Consider the following 26468-nt stretch of genomic DNA (forward strand, 5'->3'; position numbering starts at 1 on the left):
TTGCTTACCAACGCGGGGGAAAAAAAAGAGGTGACCACAAGCAGTCCGAACCCGTCTGGTGACACGTTTCTGAACTCCAGAAGTGTCCGCAGTTTAAGGCGGACAGTCAGAAAGCCAGCGGAGCCAAAGGTGGGCAACTTCTGCCCTCGACCCCCCGCGGAAAAGAGGCGAGGAGAGTTCAAAATCCAACCCGGCTCCGAACCACCTTCCCAGCTGAAGGGATGGGGGAGGGGGGCGGGCTGGGCTCGCCGCTGCCACCTTCAACGGAGCCGCTCCTTGCGCCACCAGAGCCCGGGCCCACGGTGCCACGTCCCGGCCTCCGTCCCCGCCACCTCTCACCCCTCCCCCGGACGCGGGCACATCCTCCCGAGACCGCCCGGCTCGCTTCCTTCCAGGCGCCCCCGGTGGGCCACACCTCGGACCAGGGCGTGGAAGGGGCAGTTAAAGCGGTTGGAACAGTTACCCCCGGACTGGCCGCCCCGGAACCCAGGCCCGGCCCGGCCTCGGACACGGCCTCGGACACAGCCTCCGGGTTGGCAGGCTCCCAGATCGGGAGAGCATAAGGCGTAGCCGGCTCGGCCCGGCGCCCTCCGGAGCGGCCCCGCACCGCAGACTCACCTCCAATGTGTCAAAAGCGCATGTTCGCCGCCGCTCGACCGACGTCTCCGCTCTGCTGGCCAGGCCAGGCCCGCCCAGACGTTCAGCTCCGCTCCCCTCCGCAGCCCTGAGCTCCACTCCGCGTACCTCCGCGCCCGGCTCCTCCCCGACACGTCAGAGGCTGCCTGGGTGTCCGAGGCCATTCTGTGACGCACGGGGGCGGGTTCTGAGCATGCGCGCGAGCGTGGGGGCGGCCTGGGCGGGGCTGTCGGGAGAATGGCGTCACAGGGGGCCGGGCCAGGCCCGACGGGCTGACGTTAAACAGGCGGCGGCCGTCTGCGCAGGTGAGTTTGCGACCTTCGCGGTATCCTGGAAAGGCTCTGAGTTCGGGAAAGTGGCATCACCGTGGGTGACAACCTGCTTCCCCATCTTCAGCCACTAACCGAGTCCCGCAAGTGACTGTTTCAGTGTTCCCATATATAATAAGATTTTACCTCCGAGTCACCTCCACCACGCAGTAGAATACCAGGCGTATCCTAGTCCCCATCACTCTGACAAAGACCTGTGTTGTTTTTACAGCAATCCCGCTAGCTGAAATTAGCTGAAATTTTATACTACTTCTTGTCTTTCTCCAGTAAAACGTAAGTTCCATGAGAATCGGAACCTCATTCCTTTTGTCTCCCAGAAGATAACTTGGTGCCATGTGGGCGTTCAAATATTTGTTGATTGAACTCGTTGAGGGCACCAAGGAAATACACATATTTCCACTTGTATATTTTATATACCTAAGCGTATATTTATGTAAGCGTGTGTGTGTTCATTCCCTTAGGACCTCCAACTAATGGAGTCCATTTCATTTATACATATTCCCCCCAGGAGACTTGGAGAAGGAAGAGAGGGGAAAGGAACCAGCTCAGAAGGAGAATGATGGGTATCTGCTTAGGGAGGGGAAACTTGAATAGAGCTGTTTTTAAAGACAATTTTTGGAACTTTTTGCTGTGTAATGTACAACATAATTCTCTGTGATGTCAGCGCTCTTGGGATTGGGTATATGAGGTTTTTGGACACAGTGATGTGTAAGACAGATTTCAAGGTGAGAACAAGGTGAGCCTGACAGGTTCAGTTATATTTTTGAGGGCATGGACATAAACAGGAACAGCGCAAGATAGATTATAAGAGGTATCCAAGTCAGTGAAAATCAAAGAAATAATTAATGGGGTTGTAGGAAAGCTGACACCTTGAACTAGATTCTGAAAAGCTCATGATAATAAGACTAGTTTGCTTTTGTTCTACCGTTTGTATGTACTGGCAATTGTGTTAAATGCTTAGCTTGCATAATTTAATTCTTAACAATGACCCCATGATATAGGGACCGTTATTACTCCCAGTTTACCAAGAGGAAATCGAGACTCAGCAAGATGGAATTGCCCAAGGTCACTCAGCTAGATAAAAAGAGGACTTAAGGTTCAAACCCACCTAGTCTGGATTGTCTAACTCTAGAAACCAGACTGTTAACCACTACTGTACTTCCACTAAAGAAGGGGGGTTATTGGGACTTCCTGGCGGTTCAGTCGGTAAGACCCTGCCCTTCCACTGGAGGGGCACGGGTTCAGTCCCTGCTCGGAGAACTAAGATCCCACATGCCATGTGGCACAGCCAAAAAAAAAAAAAGAGGGCTATTAATAACTACCATTTATTGGGCTAGAGAACTGTGCTGAAAGCTTTACATACATCTCCTCACAAGCAGCTTGTGAGACTGAAATTATTACATCCATTTTATATGTTGGAAAACTGAGGCCGAGGAGAGCTGAGGTTTAAACCCAAACAGGTCTCAGTCCACGCCCAGTGACCTGGGACATCACAGAAGCCTATGATCTCATCCTCCAGAGCACAGCCCCAGCCAGGAAAGCAGAGCCCCAGAGGTGAGTAAGCAGGGAGGCCTTCCTACAGATCTGGTGCCAAGACAGACAAGTCCCACCCCAAGAGGAAAAAATAAAGGCTGCAACTCTGGTCCCTGGCTGAAGTCCTTGGAAACACACTGAGTCACCTAATGGCAGGCCAGGCCCTGCAGAAAGTGTTGGCATCATCTTCCAAGGCCACTGCCCCTCCCACCCAGCCTGGACCCAGACGGTAAATTTACCCTTCCAAGATAAGGAATAACCAGTCCATGTTTGATTCAAAAATGCCCACTTCAGGGCTTCCCTGGTGATCCAGTGGTTAAGAATCCACCTGCCAATGCAGGAGGCACAGTTCTGATCCCTGTGCTACATGCTGCAGGGCAGCTTCTGAAGCCCTCATGCCCTAGAGGCCGTGCCCCACAGAAGAAGCCAAGGCAATAAGAAGACCGTGCACTGCAACTAGAGAGTAGGCCCTGCTAGCTTCAGCTAGAGAAAGCCCATGTGTAGCAATGAAAACCCAAAAACTAATTTTTTTAAATGCCTACTTCTATGCACTCCTATGTTCCTAACAGCACTGTTCACAATAGTCAAGACATGGAAACAACCTAAATGTCTATCAATAGATGAATGGATAAAGGAGGGATGGTATATATATCTAGATATGTAGAGATAGATATCTAGATATAATCTGGATATAGAGAGAGAGATCTATGTATAGATCTATGCAGGCACACATACAATGGAATATTACTCAGGCATAAAAAAGAATGAAATAATGCCATTTGCAGCAACATGGATGGACCTAGAGATTATCACACTAAGTGAAGTAAGAAAGAGACATCATATCATTTATATCTGGAATCTGAAATATGACACAAATGAATTTATCTGCAAAACAGAAACAAACTCACAGATGTACAGAATAGATGTGGTTGCCAAGGGGAGAAAAGGTGGAGGCAGGAGTTTGGGATTAGCAGATGCAAACTGCATATATACACAGAACAGATAAACAACAAGGTCCTATTGTATAACACAGAAAACTACACTCAATATCCTGTGGTAAGCCATAATGGTTTCATAAAGACTATGAAACAAAATGTATGTATTATATATATAAAAAAAAAAACTGAATCACTTTTCTGTACTGCAAAAATTAATACAACATTGTAAATCAACTATACTTCAATAAAATATTTTTTTAGGGACCTCCCTGGTCATCCAGTGGATAAGACTCTCTGTTCCCAATGCAGGGGGCCTGGGTTTGATCCCTGGTCAGGGAACTAGATCCCACATGTCACAACTGAGTTTGAATGCCACAAAAGACCTGATGCAGCCAAATAAATATTTTCTTAAATAACTTTTTAAAATTCCCACTTCTGGTGGGTCCCTAACCCTTGACCCAGCCAGCCATCAACAGCTCAGCCTAGGGTATCCCTGTGCCAAAGGGAAAAGAAAATTCCATTTGTTGCTTTTATTGCATCTTTGGTAGCATCTTAAGCAAACAGAGCTCACCAATTATCCAAAGCAACTCAGACTCCCAATCAGTGCTTCCATCAGAATTTGGCTGTTAAGTCAACAGAAAGGCAGGACATGGGTATGCTGAGAATTTGCTATGAGGGGTTTAGGTTCCAAACCTCCTTGCCATTCCTTCCCTTGCGTGGTATGTCTGAAAATGCAGCCTGCTTCTGCCCTAGCCAGAGCAGGGCAGGGGGGAGGTAGAGTCCCCGCTCTGAGGGCCTTGAAAAGGGCTCTTGCAGGTGTGAAAAATGAGGACAATTTAGGTTGAGCCTGCAAAAGGCCTTCCTCCCAGGGCGCTGCCCCCGTTACTGGTAGCTGGAAGGAAAGCTACCCTTGTCCTCATCCAGGGGCACGAACTGATGTCACCAGAGTCTCTTTCCCCTGTTAGTGGAACCTAAGATCCTGCTGTGCCCCATGAATTTCTTGGGGCTGCCCCATTTCTTCCCCAGAAGCCTACCTGAATAGCAGACTCCTCCTGTTCCAGAACTGTCTACAGCCTCCTGGGCTTCCTGGCTTCAGAGCCTACACTCCCCTGAGTGCCGGTCTTCACTGTCAGCCCCGTCCCCCACCCCAACCCCTTCATGGTCCCTACCCACACCCCAGAGTGACAGCCGCCTCCATGGAACAGCCTGGCACAACACTGTTAATTGCTAATTGGGTTAACACCTGGCAACGCCAAGGGCTGTTAACATCACACCTACATAAACAGTGTGACTGTCCCCAGACAAAAGCAGTATCTGCTCATACACCTTTGCACAGACAAGGTGGCACCAGTTTTGCCTACTCCCAAACCATTCTAATGGAATGACAGGGCTAGGAAGAAAAATGGAGTGTTTCTTACCAGCAACCTGAGCTGATTGTCATCAGGCAATTCACCCAAATTCCCATGACCAGTAAACCAATGAGTCAAAGTTACCAGGAATAAATGATCATTAATTCAACCATTAAATGAATATAATTGAGTGCCTGACACTGTTCTAGGCCCCAGAGATACAGCAGGCAACAAAACAAGCTTAGGGAAGAGAAAGAATGGAAACCAAAAATTAAAAAACATTAGCACGTCAGGCAGTGATAAGTACTGAGGAAGAAAAAAGGAGTCAGAGCTTTTCAATATTTTATATTTAGGATGGCATTTAAGACAGCACCTGGCATGTGGTAGGCTCTTAGCATTTGTTGAAGAATAAAAAACTTGCAGTGAATAAGTTATTTTCATTGCTCTCTTCTGCTTTCTCTATTTTTTTTCTTTCATCAGAGCACTTTTATCATTTAGAACTCTCAACTTTAAAAACTCCTCTAATAAAAAATGAGCAATTAGGAATTCCCTGGTGGTCCAGTGGTTAAGACTCCACTCTTCCTCTGCTGTGGGCACAAGTTTAATCCCTGGTCAGAGAACTAAGATCCCACAAGCCATGTGGTGCAGCCAAAAAAAAAAAAGTCCTTCCGCTCTGACTCCCTGTGTTATTCTCAGGAGAGATGTTATTCTCTCCTGTACGTATGGGTTGATTCCACAGGTGTAAAGCTTCCACCCTACAATTTATTTTTTTTTAAGGAAACTTTTTTTTTCTTTTTGCCTGCGCTGGGTCTTCATTGCTGCACGTGGGCTTTTCTCCGGTTGCTGTGAGCAGGGGCTACTCTTCATTGTGGTGCGCGGGCTTCTCACTGCTATGGCTTCTCTTATTGCAGAGCACAGGCCCTAGAGCTCAAGGGCTCAGTAGTTTCGGCTCACAGGCTCTAGAGCACAGGCTCAGTAGTTGTGGTGCACGGGCTTAGTTGCTCCCCAGCATGTGGAATCTTCCTGGATTAGGGATCGAACCTGTGTCCCCTGCATTGACAGGTAGATTCTTACCCACTGTGCCACCAGGGAACCCCCCTACAATCTTTTCGATGCCGTATCTTCTGCACATCTTTTAACTGACAGCATAATGATATTTGGGACTTTGGTAGAACCACCTGGGATGTCAACCGTAACTAATCTGGAATGTAAGGATTGCTTCTCCAGGGATCACTTGCCTGGTGACCATTGTCTAATGTTAGGGGAATGATACCTTGACCATTTATCATTACAACCTATTATGGTAAAATGACAGCCCATGGGATCTCAGAAGAAATTTCACATTAGTTTTCATCTATTTCTGTATAAAAACAACACAGGCCTTGATGTCCACTTTGGGGGTTTGTCTTGGTTTTTTTAAAGATCTCTTTTTTTATATGGACCATCTTTAAAGTCTTTGTTGAATGTATTACAATATTGCTTCTGTTTTACTTTTTTTTTTTGCCCTTGGGCCTCAAGGCAAGTGGGATCTTCACTCCCCAGCCAAGGATCAAACCTGCATGCCCTGCATTGGAAGGTACAGGCTTAACCTCTGGACCTCCAGGGAAATCCCTCCTCTTTGAAGATTACAAGGGGGCTTGGGGGCCTTTACATGAAAAAATATTTTCCCCTCAAAATTAGCAGAAAAGGCTTTACTCAGGAGAGTCCTGACCACAGAGGCCAATTTTGATCCATAAATGCTTAAATGCAGAAATAAAACATCCCAGGTTTGCTATTAATTACAGTAGAAGTGTCTCTTCTATGAAAAGCAAATGAGGAGGGGTACAGGCCAGGCAGAAGAGGAGACGTTAAAGTGCTGGGGGCAGGATAAGCGGGGAGCAAGGAAACCCTTTCTTCAAGCATCTTGCTGTTTCAACAACTTTCCAAAGTCTTATGTTGACAGATGGTTATTAAAACCCTGATAAAAAGATGCTAGAGGAAGCAGTGTGAAAGAGGCCCCAGACACAGAGGTGGTGATCAAAGGGTGGCAAGATCCACCCTCCACCCCCAGCCAAAGGTGCAGGCCCCACCCCTTCTCAGGCTCCCCACCCTGGTGTGAGACGCCAGCCCCGCCCCACCTGCGACTCCTCCCTCCCAGCACCTCAGGAATTCAGGTGTTTGTTCTTCTCTGCCAAATCAGCCCCATCACAGGTGACTCTGCTTCCCTTCTCTGAGCCTCAATTTCTTCTGTAAAATGTGATGGTTGGACCAGATGACAATGTTGATAGTTCCCGTGAGTCAGAACCCACCCTGTCTTCCAGGTGCCAAGCACCCTCCTGGGGGCGCTCAGACCCTCCCTCTCCTTGGCCAGTTTGCCCAATGTGATGGCAGGGCCAGCCCAGTCCTAGATGGATGGGGGCCAGTGACCAAGGACATTCTCCTTCCTGCCAACATCCCTTTGCTGCGTCCAGGGAATCGCTGAACCCGCAGATTAAATCACCTTCCAGTGCATCTAATGTCTGCTGTATTCGTTTCCTGAAGCTGCTGTAACAAATTACCACAAGCTTAGTGCTTAAAACAACCCACATTGATTCTCTTACAGTCCTGGAGGTCAGAGGTCCAAAGTGAGACTTTCGGGGCTAACATCAAGGTGTTGGCAGGCCTGGTCCCTTCTGGAGGCTCCAGGAAGAATCAGTTCCTTGCCATTTCCAGCTTCTAGAAGCCACAGCATTGCTTAGCTTATGGCCGCATCACCCCAGCAGCTGTTTCTGTTATCACAGACTCCTTCCACCTCCCTCTTATAAGAACCTTTCTGATTACATTGGGCCCATCCAGATAATCCAGCCCAGTGGGAAGAAGAGGAAGTTCATTCTCTGGGGAAACTAAACCAGAGACGCTCCAGACCTGGGACACTGGGCATACTATGCTCAGTAGCTCAGTCATGTCTGACTCTTTGCAATCCATAGACTGTAGCCTGCCAGGCTCCTCTGTCCATGGGATTCTCCAGGCAAGAATACTGGAGTGGGCAGCCATTCCCTTCTCCAGGGGATCTTCCCGATCCAGGGATGACATCTGTGTCTCCTGCATCTCCTGCACTGGCAGGCAGTTTCTTTACCACTGAGCCACCTGGGAAGCCCCACTGGGCATGCTCGAGCCAGGCTAAGTTAGTCCAATATAAAAGGAAGCAAGAGAGAGGAATGGGATTCTTGAAAGGCTGAATGTCAAATGATGAGACCCCAGCTTCCTTCCCTGATGGTGTCCCAGAATGCCAGCCTGTACCCTCTAGGCAGGAGATCAGAGACCTTTTGTTTATTTATCTGGCTGTGTTAGGTCTTCGTTGTGGCACCCAGATCTTTGTGGTGTCATGCTGGGTCTTTCCACTGTAGCTCACAGACTCTCTAGGCATGGTGTGGGTTTAATTGCCCCATGGCATGCGGGATTTTAGCTCCTCCACCAGAGGTTGAACCCCCATCCCCTGCATTGCAAGGAGGATTCCTAATGCTGGCTCACCAGTGAAGGTCCCTGGAGAACTTTTCTTGACAGAATCATCTCATTTCTAAATCCTTAATCACTACCACAAAGTGCTTTTGCCATAAAAGGTAACATACTCACAGGTTCTGAGGATTAGGACCTAGACATCTTTGGGGGGCTTTTATGCTGCCTACCACATCTCATGCTCCAACGTTACCACCTTCACAATATTTGCCATTTCTGCATATCATCTTTGAATTTTTCTTTGATTCAGACCACTTTCTAAAAAACGAACTTAGGGCTTCCCTGGTGGCTCAGCTGGTAAAGAATCCGCCTGCAATGTGGGAGACCTGGGTTTGATCCCTGGGTTGGGAAGATCCCTTGGAGAAGGGAACAGCTTCCCACTCCAGTATTCTGGCCTGGAGAATTCCATGCACTGTATGGACTGTATAATCTATGGGGTCGCAAAGAGTCAGGGAATTTCACTTTCACCCCAATACAAAATAAATAATGAACTTTATAAAAATAATATCTATGAAATCCTAGAGTTGATGGCTAGTCATATTTTCCCTACTATTTCATAAATACACGACTATCAAGATGTCAAATGTTTATCTCTGTACCACATAACATCACTGTGCGTGCCACCAGTAGTACACAGACTGTCCTTTGGGGAACAAAAATCCAGCCTCCTGATTTTACAGAAGAGGGTAATTTGTCCAAGAAGTCACCAGCAGCAAAGAGCAAGGCTACACCCACGACTTCTTCCTCCTGTCTCTGTGGTCATTAATCACAGCTTGAAAGGATGTCAGCTTTTTCTTAATAGCATCCCTCCCTCGGTGATTCATATCATTTAGGGCTCAGTTCCCCTTCTGCTACACTCACGGATATTTTATATTTGGAAAGTGGGGTTTCCTATTGCCTCCCCTGTGGACCAACATTCATGCATCCTACTTATCAGTGCTGAGCAGAGGGTGTTTACTTGACCTACATCTGGACAGCATCCAGGTCTCAGGGAAGGATACGCTACAAAGGGAGGTCTGTGCTGGTGGTGACTTTGTACTGTGCCCCTTGGCTTGTGTCCCAGCTGCTGACTGGACTTGGAAATGGCTTTTAAGAAGACAGAGTCCTTTCCATCCACAGGGTGTGGGATGATATAATGGCCCTCCTCTTACATAATGATTGACATGCAATAAAAATAGCTTTCATTTATTAGATACTTCATCTGGGACAGGCCCTGTGATGAGTGGGTTACACATATCCATTCACAGCAATGCTATGAAGTAGCTGTAAGTGTTCCCACTTTACGGATGAGAACACCACATTCCAGAGAGGCTGAGCAAGTGGTCCAGGGTCACACAGCTAGTGTGACAAAGTCTGTACTTAAAAAGACACAAGAGAACGTAGAAATCAACCTGAGATGAGGAATGCCAATGAGGAAACCAGAGAGGTTGAGCAACCTGCCCAAAGGCACACAGCTAGTGGCAGACTCAGGGACAGAATTTGGCTCCCCAGCTCTCAGGCTTGTTTGTTTTTCAGATTCTCTCTTGTAAGCTGTTATTTCTCGGATGATTTTTTTCAGAGGCCTGCCCGATCGATTTCTTTTTCTCATCATTGCATACATCTCTCCTCCCTGGTGCTTTTGTCACTCATCATTTTCTGTCTAATTAAAAGCTGTGGAGGAATCTAATGAGAATCCTAGGGTGACCCTTCACCATCTGTCCCTCTGACCTACAGAAAAAAAAGTGCTAGAAAATCTCCATGAGTCTGTATTCATTAATTTGGAATGAGTCATAATTTAACCAGAAAAAGATTAAAGTTTACCTTCATCCTTTCCCCACGAAAAAAAGAGATTGCTAAGCAGATAGTCAGTGGAAAACAAGGTTAGGTGGGGTCATGATCAAAAGAGGAACTTGTTAATGTAAATTTTAAGCCAGTAAGACCCTAAGTGTCCAAAGGGAACTGAGTAAACTCAATGATTGTACATGGTGGAAGACTGGCTAGCCATGACTGTCATAGAACATTGTATAACAATGAGAGCAAATTATGATTAGTAAGTCGACAGCATAAATACAAAATAAAATGACTCTGCATTTTTATAAGTATATATCTATGGGGGGAAAAAAGAGATGTGTTTAGTAGCTGTCTCTGTGCGTGCGTGCATGCATGTGTGCTAAGTCGCTTCAGTCACGTCCAACTCTTTGTGACCTCGTGAACTGTAGCCTGCCAGGCTCCTCTGTCCATGGGATGCTCCAGGCAAGAATACTAGAGTGGGTTGCCATGCTCTCCTTCGGTGGATCTTCCTGACCCAGAGATCAAACTTGTTTCTCTTACGTCTCCTGCATTGGCAGGCGGGCTCTTTACCACTGGCGCCACCTGGGAAGCCCCAGTAGCTATCTCTAGGTGATCTATATTTTCTTTTTTGTGTTTATCTGTATCTTCCAAATGTTCTACAGTGAACACAGATTACTTTCATAATCCAAAGGAGAAAAAAATTCAAATTGCTGACATTGTCATTAAGAACTGTTGTTTTCTGAAGCCTGTATTCTGAGATTGCACATACAGAAAAGTAAGGAATCAACCACAAACCTCTTTCCTGAGCTGGCCATATGCTAGCAATTTAACAATTGTCCTACTCCAGTAGAAAGATGACCAATTAACACAAATAAGTAGTTCACTGAAGAAATACAAATGGTCAGTAAACATGTGAGAAGACTCTCAATCGGTTCATTAATAACTTTTAAAATGTAAATTAAAATGACAAAGGCGATACTGTTCATTTGCTTAGCAGATTAGCAGAGCTTAAAACAAATGATAGGGGAATTCCCTGGTGGTCCAGTGGTTAGGACTACGTGCTTCCACTGCAGGAGGCATGGGTTCAGTCCCTGATTGGGGAACTAAGATCCTCAAGTCGAGAGGTGCAGCCAAGTAAATAAATAAATGATAATATCCAGGGCTGATACAGTGTGAGGAAGCCAACACTCTCAGACAACACTGGTCTGAGTGAAAAATGCGATAAACCATAGCAGTTACCATGATGGATTGAATCTAAATATCTCCTCTTCCTCTTGAAATGCCACAAAAAAAGGCAGGACGGAAATTTTAAAAGGCAGAAACCCACCAAGACGGAGTACAGGAGAGGGGACCACAGAGGGCAAGATGTCAACAGTATCTTGAAAGAGGGAGAGCAGACTGGTGAGTGGCAGCTGACAGATTGTATCAGAGAAGGCTGGAAACTGAATGCCAACTGGAAGCAAGTGGGGGTCTGCCTGTGAACCGCAGAGAGGCCCAGGAACTGGAGGTACCAGCTACGTCAGAAGGCAGAGTGGGGTAAGACCGAAAACAGGAAGGGCTGTTGAAAGCACCAGTGTGTTTACAAAAGCACTTGGACCGCACAGCCCAGGCAGTTGACCAGCCAAAGCACCGGCCCAGCAGGAGGAGCCTTCTCTGGCGAAATTAAACCAGAGAAGCTCCAGACCTGGGGACCCTGGGCATAGCAGAGGGCTAGGCTGTCACTGCACTACAAAAGGAAGTGGATAGAGGGAGGGAGGATTCTTCAAAGGCTGTGTATCAAATGATGAGAACTCAGCTTCCTTCCCCTACCGACCCTCCAAGAATGCTGGCAGCAGCCTGCCCTCCAGGCAGGAGATCAAAGAATTTTCCTCAACAGAACCACATGACCTGGCCTGTCCACTTCATCACTCAGAGAGGTCCAACAGTCAACAAGCCCCCAACTCCAGCCATACACACACACACACACACACACACACACACACACACACACACGGCCTCCAATCAGCTTCGAGTTCCCTGGTCCAACAGTCAACAAGCTCCCAACTCCCCATACACATACACACAGGTCCAACAGTCAACAAGCCCCCAACTCCTGCCACACACACACACACACACCAATCAGCTTCGAGTTCCCTGGTCCAACAGTCACCAAGCCCCCAACTACACACAAACACACACACACACACACACACACACCAATCAGCTTCGAGTTCCCTGGTCCAACAGTCAACAAGCCCCCAACTACACACACACACACACACACACAGCCTCCAATCAGCTTTGAGTTCCCTGGTCCAACAGTCAACAAGCTCCCAACTCCCCATACACATACACACAGGTCCAACAGTCAACAAGCCCCCAACTCCTGCCACACACACACACACACACACCAATCAGCTTCAAGTTCCCTGGTCCAACAGTCAACAAGCCCCCAACTATACACACACACACACACCCACACCCCAATCAGCTTTGAGTTCCCTGGTCCAACAGTCAACAAGCCCCAACTCCACTCACACACACACACACCAATCAGCTTCGAGTTCCCTGGTCATAAAAATAAACATTCAACTAGGAACCACCAAACACTCTCCAACGTGAAATAGCAAAATAACACAAAAGAAATTTAGGAGTAATGAATACAATACTGGGAGCAGAAATAAGCTGGAAAGAGAAAGAACTTTAATAAATATCTTTAGAGAAATAAGGATATTATATGAACATGTGATTAACCACATCAGGAAGATGGGGGAGCAATAATGTGGATCAAGTAAGAGTGCTGTGTTCTTACCTTTCATAATACAAAGTCAATAGATGATAACTAAAACAGAAAAAACTAGTCATACAGGCACTTTATTTGGAAATAGAAACAACTAAAATAATTGGAAATGTTGTGTGTAGTAGGGAGAACTTGGAAGAGGGGAGAAGAGGCAAGGAATTGCTATTCTTCAATGTAATCTTTGTAATTGCCTTAACAAAAGTGGATATGAAATGTAAAACAAATGGTATGACATTTATTAGAGGAAATCTGGACAAATGAATTAAAACTGTGAATATATGTATAACCTTTTACCCACCACTCAACTTGTTAAGGATTTATCCTAAGGAAATTATAGAAGTAATATGCAAAGACATATGTTCAATGATGTTTACTGCAGCATTGTTTTATCATTATGCCAATAAACTGGAAACAACCTAAACACCCAGGAGACTCATTTAATAAATCACAGTATAATTCAAGCACTGGAATACTACACAGCTGTTAGGAAGGACAAGGAAGATTTTATAAATTAACATGAGATGATACTCAAGTGATACTAAGTGAAAAAAAGAGGGCTTCTCTGGTGGCTCAGTGGTAAAGAATCTGCCTGCCAGTATAGGAGACTCAGGTTGAATCCCTGATCCGGAAAGATCTCACATGCTACAGAGCAACTAAGTCTGCACACAACAAATATTGAGCCTATGCTCTAGAGCCGGGTGACCACTAACTATTGAACCCACACACCACAACTACTGAAGCCCACGTGCCCTACAGCCCGTGCTCTGCAACAAGAGAAGCCACTGCAATGAGAATCCCGAGCACCACAAAGAAGAGTAGCCCTCACTTCCCAAAACTAGAGAAAAGCTCACAGGCAGCAAAGACCCAGCACAGCCAATAAAAAATAAGTTTAAAAATGGTTCAGTTTAGTCGCTCAGTCATGTCCGACTCTTTGCGACCCCCTTGAATCGCAGCACGCCAGGCCTCCCTGTCCATCACCAACTCCCAGAGTTCACTCAGACTCACATCCATCGAATCAGTGATGCCATCCAGCCATCTCATCCTCTGTCGTCCCCCTTCTCCTCCTGCCCCCAATCCCTCCCAGCATCAGAGTCTTTTCCAATGAGTCAACTCTTCGCATGAGGTGGCCAAAGTACTGGAGTTTCAGCTTCAGCATCATTCCTTCCAAAGAAATCCCAGGGCTGATCTCCTTCAGAATGGACTGGTTGGATCTCCTTGCAGTCCAAGGGACTCTCAAGAGTCTTCTCCAACACCAAGTTCAAAAGCATCAATTCTTAGGCACTCAGCCTTCTTCACAGTCCAACTCTCACATCCATACATAACCACAGGAAAAACCATAGCCTTGACTAGACAGACCTTTGTTGGCAAAGTAATGTCTCTGCTTTTGAATATGCTATCTAGGTTGGTCATAACTTTCCCTCCAAGGAGCAAAAGTCTTTTAATTTCATGGCTGCAGTCACCATCTGCAGTGATTTTGGAGCCCAGAAAAATAAAGTCTGACACTGTTTCCACTGTTTCCCCATCTATTTCCCATGAAGTGATGGGACTGGATGCCATGATCTTCATTTTCTGAATGTTGAGCTTTAAGCCAACTTTTTCACTCTCCACTTTCACTTTCATCAAGAGGCTTTTGAGTTCCTCTTCACTTTCTGCCATAAGGGTGGTGTCATCTCCATATCTGAAGTTATTGATATTTCTCCCGGCAATCTTGATTCCAGCTTGTGCTTCCTCCAGCCCAGCATGTCTCATGATGTACTCTGCATATAAGTTAAATAAGCAGGGTGACAATATATAGCCTTGACGTACTCCTTTTCCTATTTGGAACCAGTCTGTTGTTCCATGTCCAGTTCTAACTGTTGCTTCCTGACCTGCATACAGATTTCTCAAGAGGCAGGTCAGGTGCTCTGGTATTCCCATCTCTTTCAGAATTTTCCAGTTTATTGTGATCCACACAGTCAAAGGCTTTGGCACAGTCAATAAAGCAGAAATAGATGTTTTTCTGGAACTCTCTTGCTTTTTCCATGATCCAGCAGATGTTGGCAATTTGATCTCTGGTTCCTCTGCCTATTCTAAAACCAGCTTGAACATCAGGAAATTCACGGTTCACGAATTGCTGAAGCCTGGCTTGGAGAATTTTGAGCATTACTTTACTAGCGTGTGAGATGAGTACAATTGTGTGGTACTTTGAGCATTCTTTGGCATTGCCTTTCTTTGGGATTGGAATGAAAACTGACCTTTTCCAGTCCTGTGGCCACTACCGAGTTTTCCAAATTTGCTTGCATATTGAGTGCAGCACTTTCACAGCATCATCTTTCAGGATTTGGAATAGCTCAACTGGAATTCCATCACCTCCACTAGCTTTGTTCATAGTGATGCTTTATAAGGCCCACTTGACTTCACATTCCAGGATGTCTGGCTCTAGGTCAGTGATCACACCATCGTGATTATCTGGGTTGTGAAGGTCTTTTTTGTACAATGGTTAGAGAACAGTAAATACAGTTTGACACAAGAAATATTGTTTTAGAAGTCTAGTTAATTTCCAGAATATATAAAGAACTACTACAACTACCACTACTACAACTCAGTAACAAAAATACCAAACAACTCGATTTAAAAATGGGCCAAGAACTTGAACAGATATTTCTCCAAAGAAGTATACAGATGGCTAACAAGTACATGAAAAGGAGCTCTACATCACTAATCATCAGGGAAACACAAATCAAAACTACAATGAGATACCGCACCCACCGGGAGGAAGAAAACAACCACCAGAACATAAGTGTTGGTAAGGATGTAGAGAAATTGGAACCCTTGTGCATTGCTGGTAGGACTCCAAAATGGTACAGCCACTATGGAAAACATTCTGAAAGTTCCTCAAAAAAGCAAACACAGAATTACCATATGATCCAGCAAATCCATTTGTGAGTATATACGAAAAAGAATTAAAAGCAAGGACTCAAGTAGACATCTGTACACTCATATTCACAGCAGCATTATTTACAATAACCAAAAGGTGGAAGCAATCCTGTCCATCAGCAGATAATATAAACAAAATGTGGTGTCTATAGACAATGGAATATTTTTCAGCCTTAAAAAAGGAAGGAAATTCTGACACCTGCTACAACATGCATGAACCTTGAAGACATTACACTATGTGAAATAAGCCAGCCATCAAAGGACAAATACTGTATAGGTCCATTCAAGAGAGAGTAGAGTGGTAGTTGCCAGAGACTGGGGGTGGGGAAGACTAGGGAGATACTGTTTAATGGGTACAAAGTTTCACTTGGAGAAGAAGAAGAAAAATCTGGAGATGGATCTTGGTGATGGGTGCATGTCACCATGAATGTACTTAATGCCACTAAACTGTATGCTTAAAAACAGTAATTTTTATTTTATGTATATTTTGTTGTTATTGTTCAGTCACTCAGTTGTGTCCAACTCTTTGTGACCCCATGGACTGCAGCACACCAGACTTTCCTGTCCCTTACCATCTCCCAGAGTTTGCCCATGTTCGTGTCCATTAAATCAGTATATTTCACCAAAATAAAAAATTTCAATTTTTAAGTAGAAATTTATATACCAGTGTCACTAATAATCTCTGGGGCTGGAATTATGTAAAAATTTTCCCTTTCTCTGTTTAGATTTTCACCAATTACCACTATCAGGAAAAAAAGGTATCTAGTTCCATTTAGAAAATGAAAGTAACCTCACACCCTGAGAATGCCGTCTTACAGTTTACAAAACACTTTCACAGTCATCGTCCTGCTTAAGCATCACCAACATCCCACAAAACAGAGACATTTTTGAACTGTGTAGACCAGAAAGGTTCAGAGGACAGTGAATTGCCCATCAGTAAGACAAGGAGCCAAGACTTAATCACAAGCCCCAGCTTGGTCAGCTCAGCAAACTTTCAGGCATCACACCAGCTGTGTCAAAGTCAATCCCAGAGAAGCCTGTCAGAACTCAAGAAGCTCTCTCTACAGCCTAGAAAAATGTTACCTGGGCAGCTCAGGTAACACACAACCAAATCAAGGTGATGAGATTTTAGGGGCGGTAGAGGTCAGATGATGTGGTTTCAGGAAGCCACCCCTGGTACCATCCTTCACAGGGACATAACCAACTTCACAAACTGACCCCAGCCTCTGACAGTCCCCCACAATGAACAGAAAGGGTCCACCAGGAGCCCCCTACTCTGGCCCTGATCTGGCCCTGACCTTATCCAAGCTGACCCCCCCAGCTCCCACCATCCCAACATACCTGGTCCTGTGTCCCAGGCCCCGCAGATCAGATAAACAGCAGCGCAAAGTGGCTGGAGCTGAAGCAGCTGAAACAAAGTGGAAATCAACAGGAAGTGTGAGAATCACCTTGTGACAAAAGAGGCACGAAGACCGGAAGTGGGTTTGGGCCAGGAAGGCTGCGGCCGGCCTTCTAGAAGTGAGGCAACCTTGCAGCCCCACTGCTCAGCTGCTGTTGAGCAAGACTTCAGCATTGAGGAAGTAGAAAAAGAAACTCAAGCCCTAACTCTTTAGCCAGAACTTCAAGCTTCCCCTTTGTCTGTCTCCAGCCCTGTATTAGAGGGGAAAGGCGAGAAGGAGAGCTTTCCCACATGAAGGGTAGGAGATGCAGGATCCCTGTTGATTCAGTGGTAAGAATCCACCTGCCAACCTAGGTTCGATCCCTGGTCCTCGAACCAAGATCCCATATGCCCCAGGGCAACTAAGCCCATGCTCCACAACTACTGAGCTGAAACACTAAGTGCCCTAGAGCCCCTGCTCCATAACTAGAGAAGCCACTGCAAAGAGAAGCGCGTGGACCACAAGAGAGTAGCCCCTGCTCACAGCTAGAGAAAGACGTGCAGCAACAAAGACATAGTGCAGCCAAAAATAATAAATAAAGGGTAGGGCTTCCCCAGTGGCTCACTGCGTAAAGAATCCACCTGCAATGCAGAAGACACAGGAGGCTCAGGTTCAATCCCTGAGTTGGGACGATCCCTTGGAGGAGGGTATGACAACCCATGTATTCTTGCCTGGAAAATTCCATGAACAGAGGAGCATAGTGGGCTACAGTCCATGGGATTGCAAAAGAGTCAGACACGACTGTGCAACTGAGCACACAGGAGATGCCCAGAACCTGGCAAAGCACACATGTGGCACTTCAGAGAAACAATGGGAAGTCAGATAGTGGTAGCCTCCACCTACCACTTTGGGTGGCAAGACCTTGAATGAGCTGCTGTGTGTCTCTGTGTCTCGTCTTTGCAAAATGAAATGGAGGTAACACCAGTACTGACCTCATGGTGTTGTTTGGACTTAAATGAGATAACGTGTAATTGGCTTCATATACATCCAATCATTCCCTTCAGTGGTTTGTGGCATCCCCCATCCTTTCTGCCTCTCCAAATCTGACCCACTCCTTAAGTCTTTGGCAGGTCAGGCCACCCTGGTCTGGAGTCACTTCTTGCTTCCACAGTGGCTGCAGGTCAAATGTGTCACTAAGTCCCACAGTGTAGGAGAAGCACCACGGTTAAGAACTACGACTGAGGCCCTTCACCGATAATTCCTTCCCATCGGGCTGTTTATCTCCCCAAGGTCACCCAGGGAGGGTAAGGGCTGCGTAGATTTGTCTCTGTTTCCCCAGGAGCATCTACCAGAGCACTGGAAGTTAGTCCATAAATGTTCATGGGCTTTTAAGATGCTATGAAGGTTTCAGACTGACCTCAGGGCAGCTCAGGAGCATGTTGTCTCCAGCCTGGGGCTGCTGCTGCTGTTAAGTCACTTCAGTCGTATCGGACTCTGTGCGACCCATAGATGGCAGCCCACCAGGCTTCCCCATCCCTGGGATTCTCCAGGCAAGAATACTGGAGTGGGTTGCCATTTCCTTCTCCAATGCATGAAAGTGAAAAGTGAAAGGGAAGTCGCTCAGTCGTGTCCGACTCTTCACGACCCCATGGACTGCAGCCTACCAGGCTCCTCCGCCCATGGGATTTTCAGAGGCAAGAGTACTGGAGTGGGTTGCCATTGCCTTCTCCGTGTCTCCAGCCTACAGGAGGCTTATGCAGAATTTCAGTTGATGGTAAGAGGACTCACCTGTGGGTGTCAGTAGCTCACCATCTGAAAACATCTTGCAGTGCAATGCAGTTATATTTGGACCAGAAGGGACACTCTTTGAAGATGGTACTTTTAAACTAGTAATAGAATTTTCTGAAGAATATCCAAATAAAATGCCAACTGTTAGGTGTTTAGATATCCTTCAGAATTGGTGGAGTCCGACCTTCTATCTTAACACCAATTTAGTCTCTGCTGGATGAACTAAATCCAAATAGTCCAGCCAATAATCAGGCAGCACAGCTTTATCAGGAAAACAAATGAGAATATGAGAAAGGAGTTTTGGCCATTGTTGAATAAGGCTGGAATGATTCATAATACACAAATGGTCTGTTAATCTTCTTCATCATTGTAATTTACCTCTCAGTAGAAAGGCTAACATATTTCAGGTGCCACCGGTTTTAAGGATTCTGCAGGGGGGAAAAAGCCCTTCAATTTAGAACATACAAAAGCTTGTGTATCTTGATGAATGTACTTTTTGTTGCATGGTATGAACTAAGTTATTGCTTACATAAATTTGTAATATATTCTATTTGTATTTTTTTCCCAAGTGTATAATGTTGGTGTGGAGCTTTCATGACAGAATAACATTTTGTACATCTGTACTTTTTTCAAATATCAAATGCCTTATTTTGGAATTTTTAAGATTTTTTTAAATTGAAAGCACTTGAAGTTTTTTTATATATGAATATTACATGTAAAGCTGTTAAAATATGTATCTTCAGTGCAAAAAAAAAAAGATGCTATGGTAACACCAACCTATTTAAAGCATTCTGGTAAACTCCTGCACCTGGGCTGAGGTCACCATAGCAACAGTTTTGCAGGCTGTGGCAAAGCCTTGCAGGAAGGCAGGACCTGGGTGATCCTTGGCTCCTCTTAGCTCCTCTCACAATCCCTAAAAGCACTAGAGATGTGAAGTGGGGGAAGATGCTGAATGCTGTAGCTCGAGCTGCCTGGAAATCCTGTTCCTGCCCTCATCTCTAGAAGAAAGCCTGGGTAGCTTGCAAAATACATAAATCTCCCTCAAAAGCAGCCTAAGGTTTGCCACCTGATTGGGAGAGCAGCCCTCCTCCTGGCTTTCTGTCCTCAGCTCCCTGGTCCCCTTTTCTTCAGATGACAGATATCTTGATAGCTGAGATGACATTGTAAGGATCGCCCCTCACCTCTTTTTTTTTTAACTTTTTTTTTGTTGTTGTTGAATCAGGTCTTAGTTGCAGCACATGGGATCTTTCATTGTGGTGCAAGGATTCTCAGTTGAGGCTCACAGGCTTAGTTGCTCCATGGCATGTGGGATCTTAGTTCCCTGTTGTTCAGTCACTTAGTCATGTCCAACTCTTTGCGACCCCATGAACTGCAGCATGCCAGGCTTCCTTGTCCTTCACCATCTCCCGGAGCTTGCTCAAACTCATGTCCATTGAGTCACTGATGCCATCTAGCCATCTTGTCCTCTGTCATCCCCTTCTCCTCCTGCCTTTAATCTTTCCCAGCATCCGGGGCTTTTCCAGTGAGTCAGCTCTTCACATCAGGTGGCCAAAGTACTGAGGCTTCAGCTTCGGCATCAGTCCTTGCAATGAATATTCAGGATTGATTTCCTTTAGGATGTATTGGTTGGATCTCCTTGCTGTCCAAGGGACTCTCAAGAGTCTTCTCCAACACCACAGTTCAAAAGCATCATTTCTTCAGCATTCAGCCTTCTTTATGTTCCAACTCTCACATCCATACATGACCACTGGAAAAACCATAGCATCGACTAGACGAACCTTTGTTGGCAAAGTAATGTCTGCTTTTTAATATGCTGTCTAGATTTGTCATAGCTTTTCTTCCAAGGAGCAAGCGTCTTTTAATTTAGTAGCTGCAGTCACCATCTGCAGTGATTTTGGAGCCCAAGAAAATGAAGTCTGTCACTGTTTCCACTGTTTTCCCATATATTTGCCATGAAGTGATAATTCCTTAACCAAGGATCAAACCCTATTCCCTAGCATTACAAGGATTCTTAACCACTGGACTAGCAGGGAAGTCCTTGCCCCTCACCTCTTGTTCCCTCCAACTTACCACCCCACCAAGTCTGCCCACCTCCACATTTCTCTTAGTATACCCCAGGTCTTGTTGAGGCTTACTGGGTGCCAGGCTCTGTGCTTAGTGTGTTTTGTTTTGGACGCAATGCACGGCTCATGGAATCTTACCTCCCCCAACAGGGATCGAACCTACACCCTCTGCAGTGGAATCGGTGTGTCCACTGCAGAGAATTCCTGTGTGCTAAGTGGTTTACATATAATATCCTGCTTTAACCCTCAAATATCTCTCCAAGTAAAGGCTGTTGCTATTCCCATTTTACAGATGAGGAAACTGAGCCCCAAAGAGGTCACACAACTGGCCCAACTTTAACTTGAAGGCATTTCAGTGGGATTTTATTTCAGGAAGCTATAAACTCTCCCACCTCTATGTCTCACAGAGAAGGGAGTTTTGTAGTTAGCCTGTTCAAAGTTTTGGAACTACTGAGCCTGAGTCATCACCAGAGGGCTGACTGGAAATGCAGAGCCTCAGGCCCCACCCCAGTCCCACTGAATTAGAATTTGCATTTTCACAAGAGAACCAGGTTATTGGTTTGCTCTTTAAGATTTTAGCCTTGGTCCAAATTGAATTGAATGGGTAGCGCAAGACACGGACCCACAAGCAAAATAAGTATAGACAAAGAACCCAGCAGGGCTCTAGATCTGGGGGGGTTTGCCTCTAGAGAAAGAACAGAGACAAAAATTTAGGGCTCTGGGGCCCTCCCCGCCTCAGTTCCGCTTTCTAGGTCCTCAAGCAAAATCTCAACTTTGGAAGTTCAGAGAGCAATCGGATGGCTTTAGAGCGCCACCTTCTGGTCATGCTAAGCTATGCATCACAAGTTTCTGCTCCAGGCATCCCATCCCAGAGCGGCGGCTACTTGTCTGCAGGGGCTAAACCTTCTCTTTGGGACTTCTGTAGTTTTCCCCAGCAGTTTATTTCTCTTCCTTCTTTACCCTTCAACACTCACCATTCGTTATTCTTGTCACTGATTCAGAGAACTCCTTGCTGTCTGCTGCTGCTGCTAAGTCGCTTCAGTCGTGTCCGACTCTGTGCGACCCCAGAGACGGCAGCCCACCAGGCTCCCCCGTACCCGGGATTCTCCAGGCAAGAACGCTGGAGTGGGTTGCCATTTCCTTCTCCAATGCATGAAAGTGAAAAGTGAAAGTGAAGTCGCTCAGTCGTATCAGACTCTAGCGACCCCATGGACTGCAGCCTACCAGGCTCCTCCGTCCATGGGATTTTCTAGGCAAAAGTACTGGAGTAGGGTGCCATTGCCTTCTCCTCCTTGCTGTCTAAATGACAGCAATACAGCACTTCATGTTTGCTTAGTCCCTTGACCTCAATTCAGTTCAGCTCATCAGGGGTGCAAAGCCTAAGACTTGACCATTTCTGTTTTCAATAACATCAAAGCAAGTGGAGAAACCGAGACCTTAGAGTTATAAACAAGGCATAAAGATTTAAAACTGACCTGTATAAGAAAGAATTCACATGGACATATTTCTATTTACCTATGTTTATATCCATCTAAAGTCAATCACAGAAGGAAAATATCTAAACAGAGTATTATGCAAAAGATATAGGTAAGCTCATAACAGAAGAAATACCATTAGTCAAAGACATTTTAAAGAAATGTCCCTATTTTAAACCTTTCTTACCTTCTTTTGAATTAGATTTTAAAAATTATTGCTTTTTCCATTATCCTAATTATACTTTTATTATTTTTAGTACATTATCATTTTAATGGTTATCAAGCAATCCCATTCCCAGAATAATGCAAGAATATTACAATTTAACTCCATTTATCCTCCTCCTGCTTTCTATTTTCATCAAGTATTATAATTTTTATGAATTTTTAAACTCTAAAGATATTATTTTTATTTTATGCAATCAATACTCATGGATTTTCCCCACTCATTTCCCTCCTGTCATTCATTCATCCCTGTATGATTTTGCTTCCACGGGTATCATTTTCATTCTGCCTAAAGAACATCCTCTACCCCCAATAAAAATTAAAAATAAAAAAAGAACATTATTTAGTAGTATCATTTGTTTATTTAGGGACTTTTAGTGAAGCTCTTTCAGCAGTGAATTCTATTTTCAGTTGTAAACTTCTTCATTCCACCTTCATTTTTTGTTTTTTTTTGGGCCAAGCCACCCTGCATGTAGGATCTTAGTTCCCTTGAACAGGGATCAAACCCTGCCCCCTGCATTGGAAGTGCACAGTCTTAACCACTGGACCACCAGGGAAGTCCCTCCACCTACATTTTTTAAGAATATTTTTCTCTGAATAAAATTCTAGATTGGCAGCTATTTTCTTTCAGTCCTTAAAAGATTATAACATGTATTCTTGACATGCACCCTCTCTTGGATTGCATCATTTATCTTGAAAATGAGATGTTATTATTTTGCTTCTCTGAAGGTAATGTGTCTTTTCTTCTCAGACAATTTTTCAAAATTATCTTTGACTTTGGTTTTCAGAAGTTTTACTACAGTGTGGTCAGGTAGTGATTTTTTTTGGGGGGGTGGTATTTATTTTGCTGGAGATTTGTAGAGTTTCTTGAATCTGTGGTTTAATGTCTTTCACTAATACTGTAAAATTTGTGATCCACCACTCTTCATCTATTGCTTCTGAACAAGTCACTCTCCTTAAATGAGTTAAATTAAATGTATTTAGACCTTTACATCACATTCCATATTCTCTTATGCTCTTTTCTGTATTTTCCATCTTTCCCCCCCAACGCAGTCCCATCCTTCAGACTGAGTATTTTCTGCCCACTTAGCTTTCAGTTTACTAATCCTGTCTTCTGTTATGTCTAACCTGGGAATTCCCTGGCAGTCCAGTGGTTGGGATTCAGCACTTTCACTGCTGTGACACAGATTCAATCCCTGGTCAGGGAACTAAGATCCCACAAGCCACACAGTGTGGCCAAAAAATAATCAACAACAACAATAAAAATAGTAACCTGTTGTTAAACTCATCTATAGAGTTGTGGTTTTTTTAAGGAATTATATTTTTCGATTCTAGAATTTCTACTTAGTTCTTTTAAAAAAAATTGTTTCCAGTTCTCCATCTACTTTCTTGAATGTATTGGGGACAGTGGGGGTAAAGACCAATTTATAATACCCAAGCAAGGTGAGTGAGACAAGAGGCAATTTCATATGCTACTGGAGGAAGTTTAAATTGGCACAGTTTATGAAAGGGAATTTGACAATTTTTACCACGTCTTTGAAATTATATTATACTTTGACTCCTCAGTTCCATTTCTAATAATTATTTAAGTGTGAAACAGAAGAAAGGAAACCTCTTTTTTTTTTTTGGCTGGCCTGCAAGGCCTCAGCAGCAAAAACTCAGGTCCTAACCTTTGGACTGCCAGGGAATTCCCAGGAAACCTCATTTAAAATGAAGCTGAGGGATTTCCCTGATGGTCCAGTGGTTAAGACTCCCCACTTCCACTACAAGGGGCATGGGTTGGATCCCTGATCAAGGAACCAAGATCCTGTATACCCTGTGGTGTAGCCAAAAGCTATTAAATTAATTAACTTAATTAAATGAAGTTGGGTGGCCAGAAGGGAGAACTCACATGCTACCACTCCACATCAATTACAGACCCCAATAGGAAGAATTTTCCTTGGCCAGCAACCAGCCCAGCCAATGGGAAGTGCCCACCAGCCTGACTCTCCTTTTCCCCCAATGGACTTTCTTCAAATTAACTCCTCCCAACTGCCTCCTTTTGCTCTACAAAGTAACATTCCTCTCCTTTGTTGGACTTGCCTATGACTTTTGCTATAGCTTTCTTGCCCCAAATTGCAATTTCTCTACTATTCTGGAAAAAAGAAAACAAAAACTTTTTTTTTGCTAGCAATATAACTGGCTGTTTATTTTTAGGTTTGACAAAGGAAATAAAACCAAGATTTTGCAATTAAAAAAAAACCACTTATACAGAAAATTTTATAATAGGGGAAAACTAGAAACTTAAATATCAATCAATAGATACATTAGTTAAATGACTATATCATGGACTCAATGGACATGAGTTTGAGCAAACTCCAAGAGATAGTGAAGGACAGGGAAACCTGGTATGCTGCAATCCATGGGGTCCAAAATAGTCGGATACAACTCAGCAACTGAACAACAACAATCCATTAAAAATAAGGGTGTAAAAGAAAATACAGTTTTCAGATGCTGAAAAAATCAGGTCCTAAAAGTGTTTATTCAGTATGAGTCCACTTATTCTAAAATCATTACATGCTATAATTACACATATAATTATTTTTAGCATAGCTACATATATATTATATATAGGAGCTGAAAAAATAAACATCAAAGTATATTTATCTGTAGAGGTGGCACAAAGCTGATGTTTTCATGTGTGCTTTTATGAAATTTCCACTTTTTTTCAACACTAATCGCTATTTTTATTTTTAAAAAAAATTTGTTTTCTTCCTCTCTTGATTCCTGATTTTTTTCCTCCCCGACCCTGGCCTTACCTGTCTCAAGCACTGAGGACTCTCAGCTGTCTGGGAGGCATTCAGCTCCGGATGAAGAGTGAAGGCTGAGAAAATCCTCCAACAAAGAGCTGATTTCAAACAGTCTTTCTCCTGCAGCTGCCACCACCCCCAGGAAGTGAGAAGTTTCCCTTCCACGAACCTCCCGGCGAACAAATCTCCAAATCTCCGAGCTTCCCGGCTCTTTAGCTTCCCTTCCCCCACCTGTCCCAGAGCATCTCTGCCCCTACGGTCGGCGCTTTACGACGGTGCAGGGAATGGGGCGGGGGCGCACGCAGCCCAGGTGAGTTAGCTGCAGGACGCAATCCACGCCGGCTCGTACGCGACTGGGACGTGACTCAGCCTTCCTGCTCTCCCGGTGCCCCACCCCTGCTCCCTTCGGCCTCCTCCCGCAGCCCGCAGCACCCTCGAGTCACCGTCGGTCCTTGCCGGTTTCATCCTCAAGTCCAAGCTAGTTTTCTCCTTTGCGCAGGATTCTTTTGGTTGATCCCACTCTGTGGCTTCCCGGCCAGTGGGCTGTCAAGCACTGAAACCAGCCTTGGGCTCAGCCTTCAAGAGTCCTGAAGTGGACTCTCTCAGCTCTGAGACCATCCTGAGCCTCTGTAGCTCCCAGGGTCGTCATCCTCATTCATACGTTTCAGATCAGGGTGTGCAAAGGTCCGTGCACGTCTCAGATCAGCGTGTTCAGAGGCCTATGCACGCCACCACTTCCGGTGGTACCCAAGTGAATCTTTTTTTTACTTAGTATGTATTCATATTGCTGTTTATTAAAAATATGATTAGAACATCAGACCTGTGATTTCACAGTATGGATGCTCAGAATGAGGTGAGAGTAAATATTTATGTTTAAAATATGGCTCCTATTTGTTATTTTTGTTTTTAAGAAAAATCAACAGTTGTACATGCAATATTTTGATGTGGCAAAAATTACCAAGACAAACCATTAGATTAAGTTTTCCCTGGGGGATTTCTTCTTTAAAAACCTCAGATTCCATCACTTG

The 26468-nt window shown here is 44.8% G+C and overlaps 2 protein-coding genes across 7 annotated transcripts in view; one reads left to right on the forward strand and one right to left on the reverse strand.

Annotated features, from left to right (window-relative positions):
• Positions 1-17279, reverse strand: part of NDEL1 (nudE neurodevelopment protein 1-like 1) — a 51281-nt gene extending 34002 nt beyond the window's left edge. For 3 of the 6 annotated variants that reach the window (XR_825545.1, XM_010843032.1, XM_010843033.1), the window contains exon 1: positions 619-797. The gene's annotated coding sequence lies outside the window, so the exon portion shown is untranslated. The other 3 variants (XR_825546.1, XR_825548.1, XR_825547.1) reach the window with 3 other exon arrangements.
• Positions 222-26088, forward strand: LOC104990885 (proline-rich receptor-like protein kinase PERK2). The gene is made up of 3 exons (XM_010843198.1): positions 222-532; positions 613-941; positions 25460-26088. Exons 1-3 carry the CDS (start codon positions 222-224, stop codon positions 25516-25518), a joined length of 699 nt encoding a protein of 232 aa, XP_010841500.1. The 3' UTR covers positions 25519-26088.
• The last annotated feature ends 380 nt before the right edge of the window (positions 26089-26468 follow it).

Source organism: Bison bison, unplaced genomic scaffold, assembly GCF_000754665.1.
Source record: "Bison bison bison isolate TAMUID 2011002044 unplaced genomic scaffold, Bison_UMD1.0 scf7180017864180, whole genome shotgun sequence".
Lineage (NCBI taxonomy): Eukaryota > Metazoa > Chordata > Mammalia > Artiodactyla > Bovidae > Bison > Bison bison.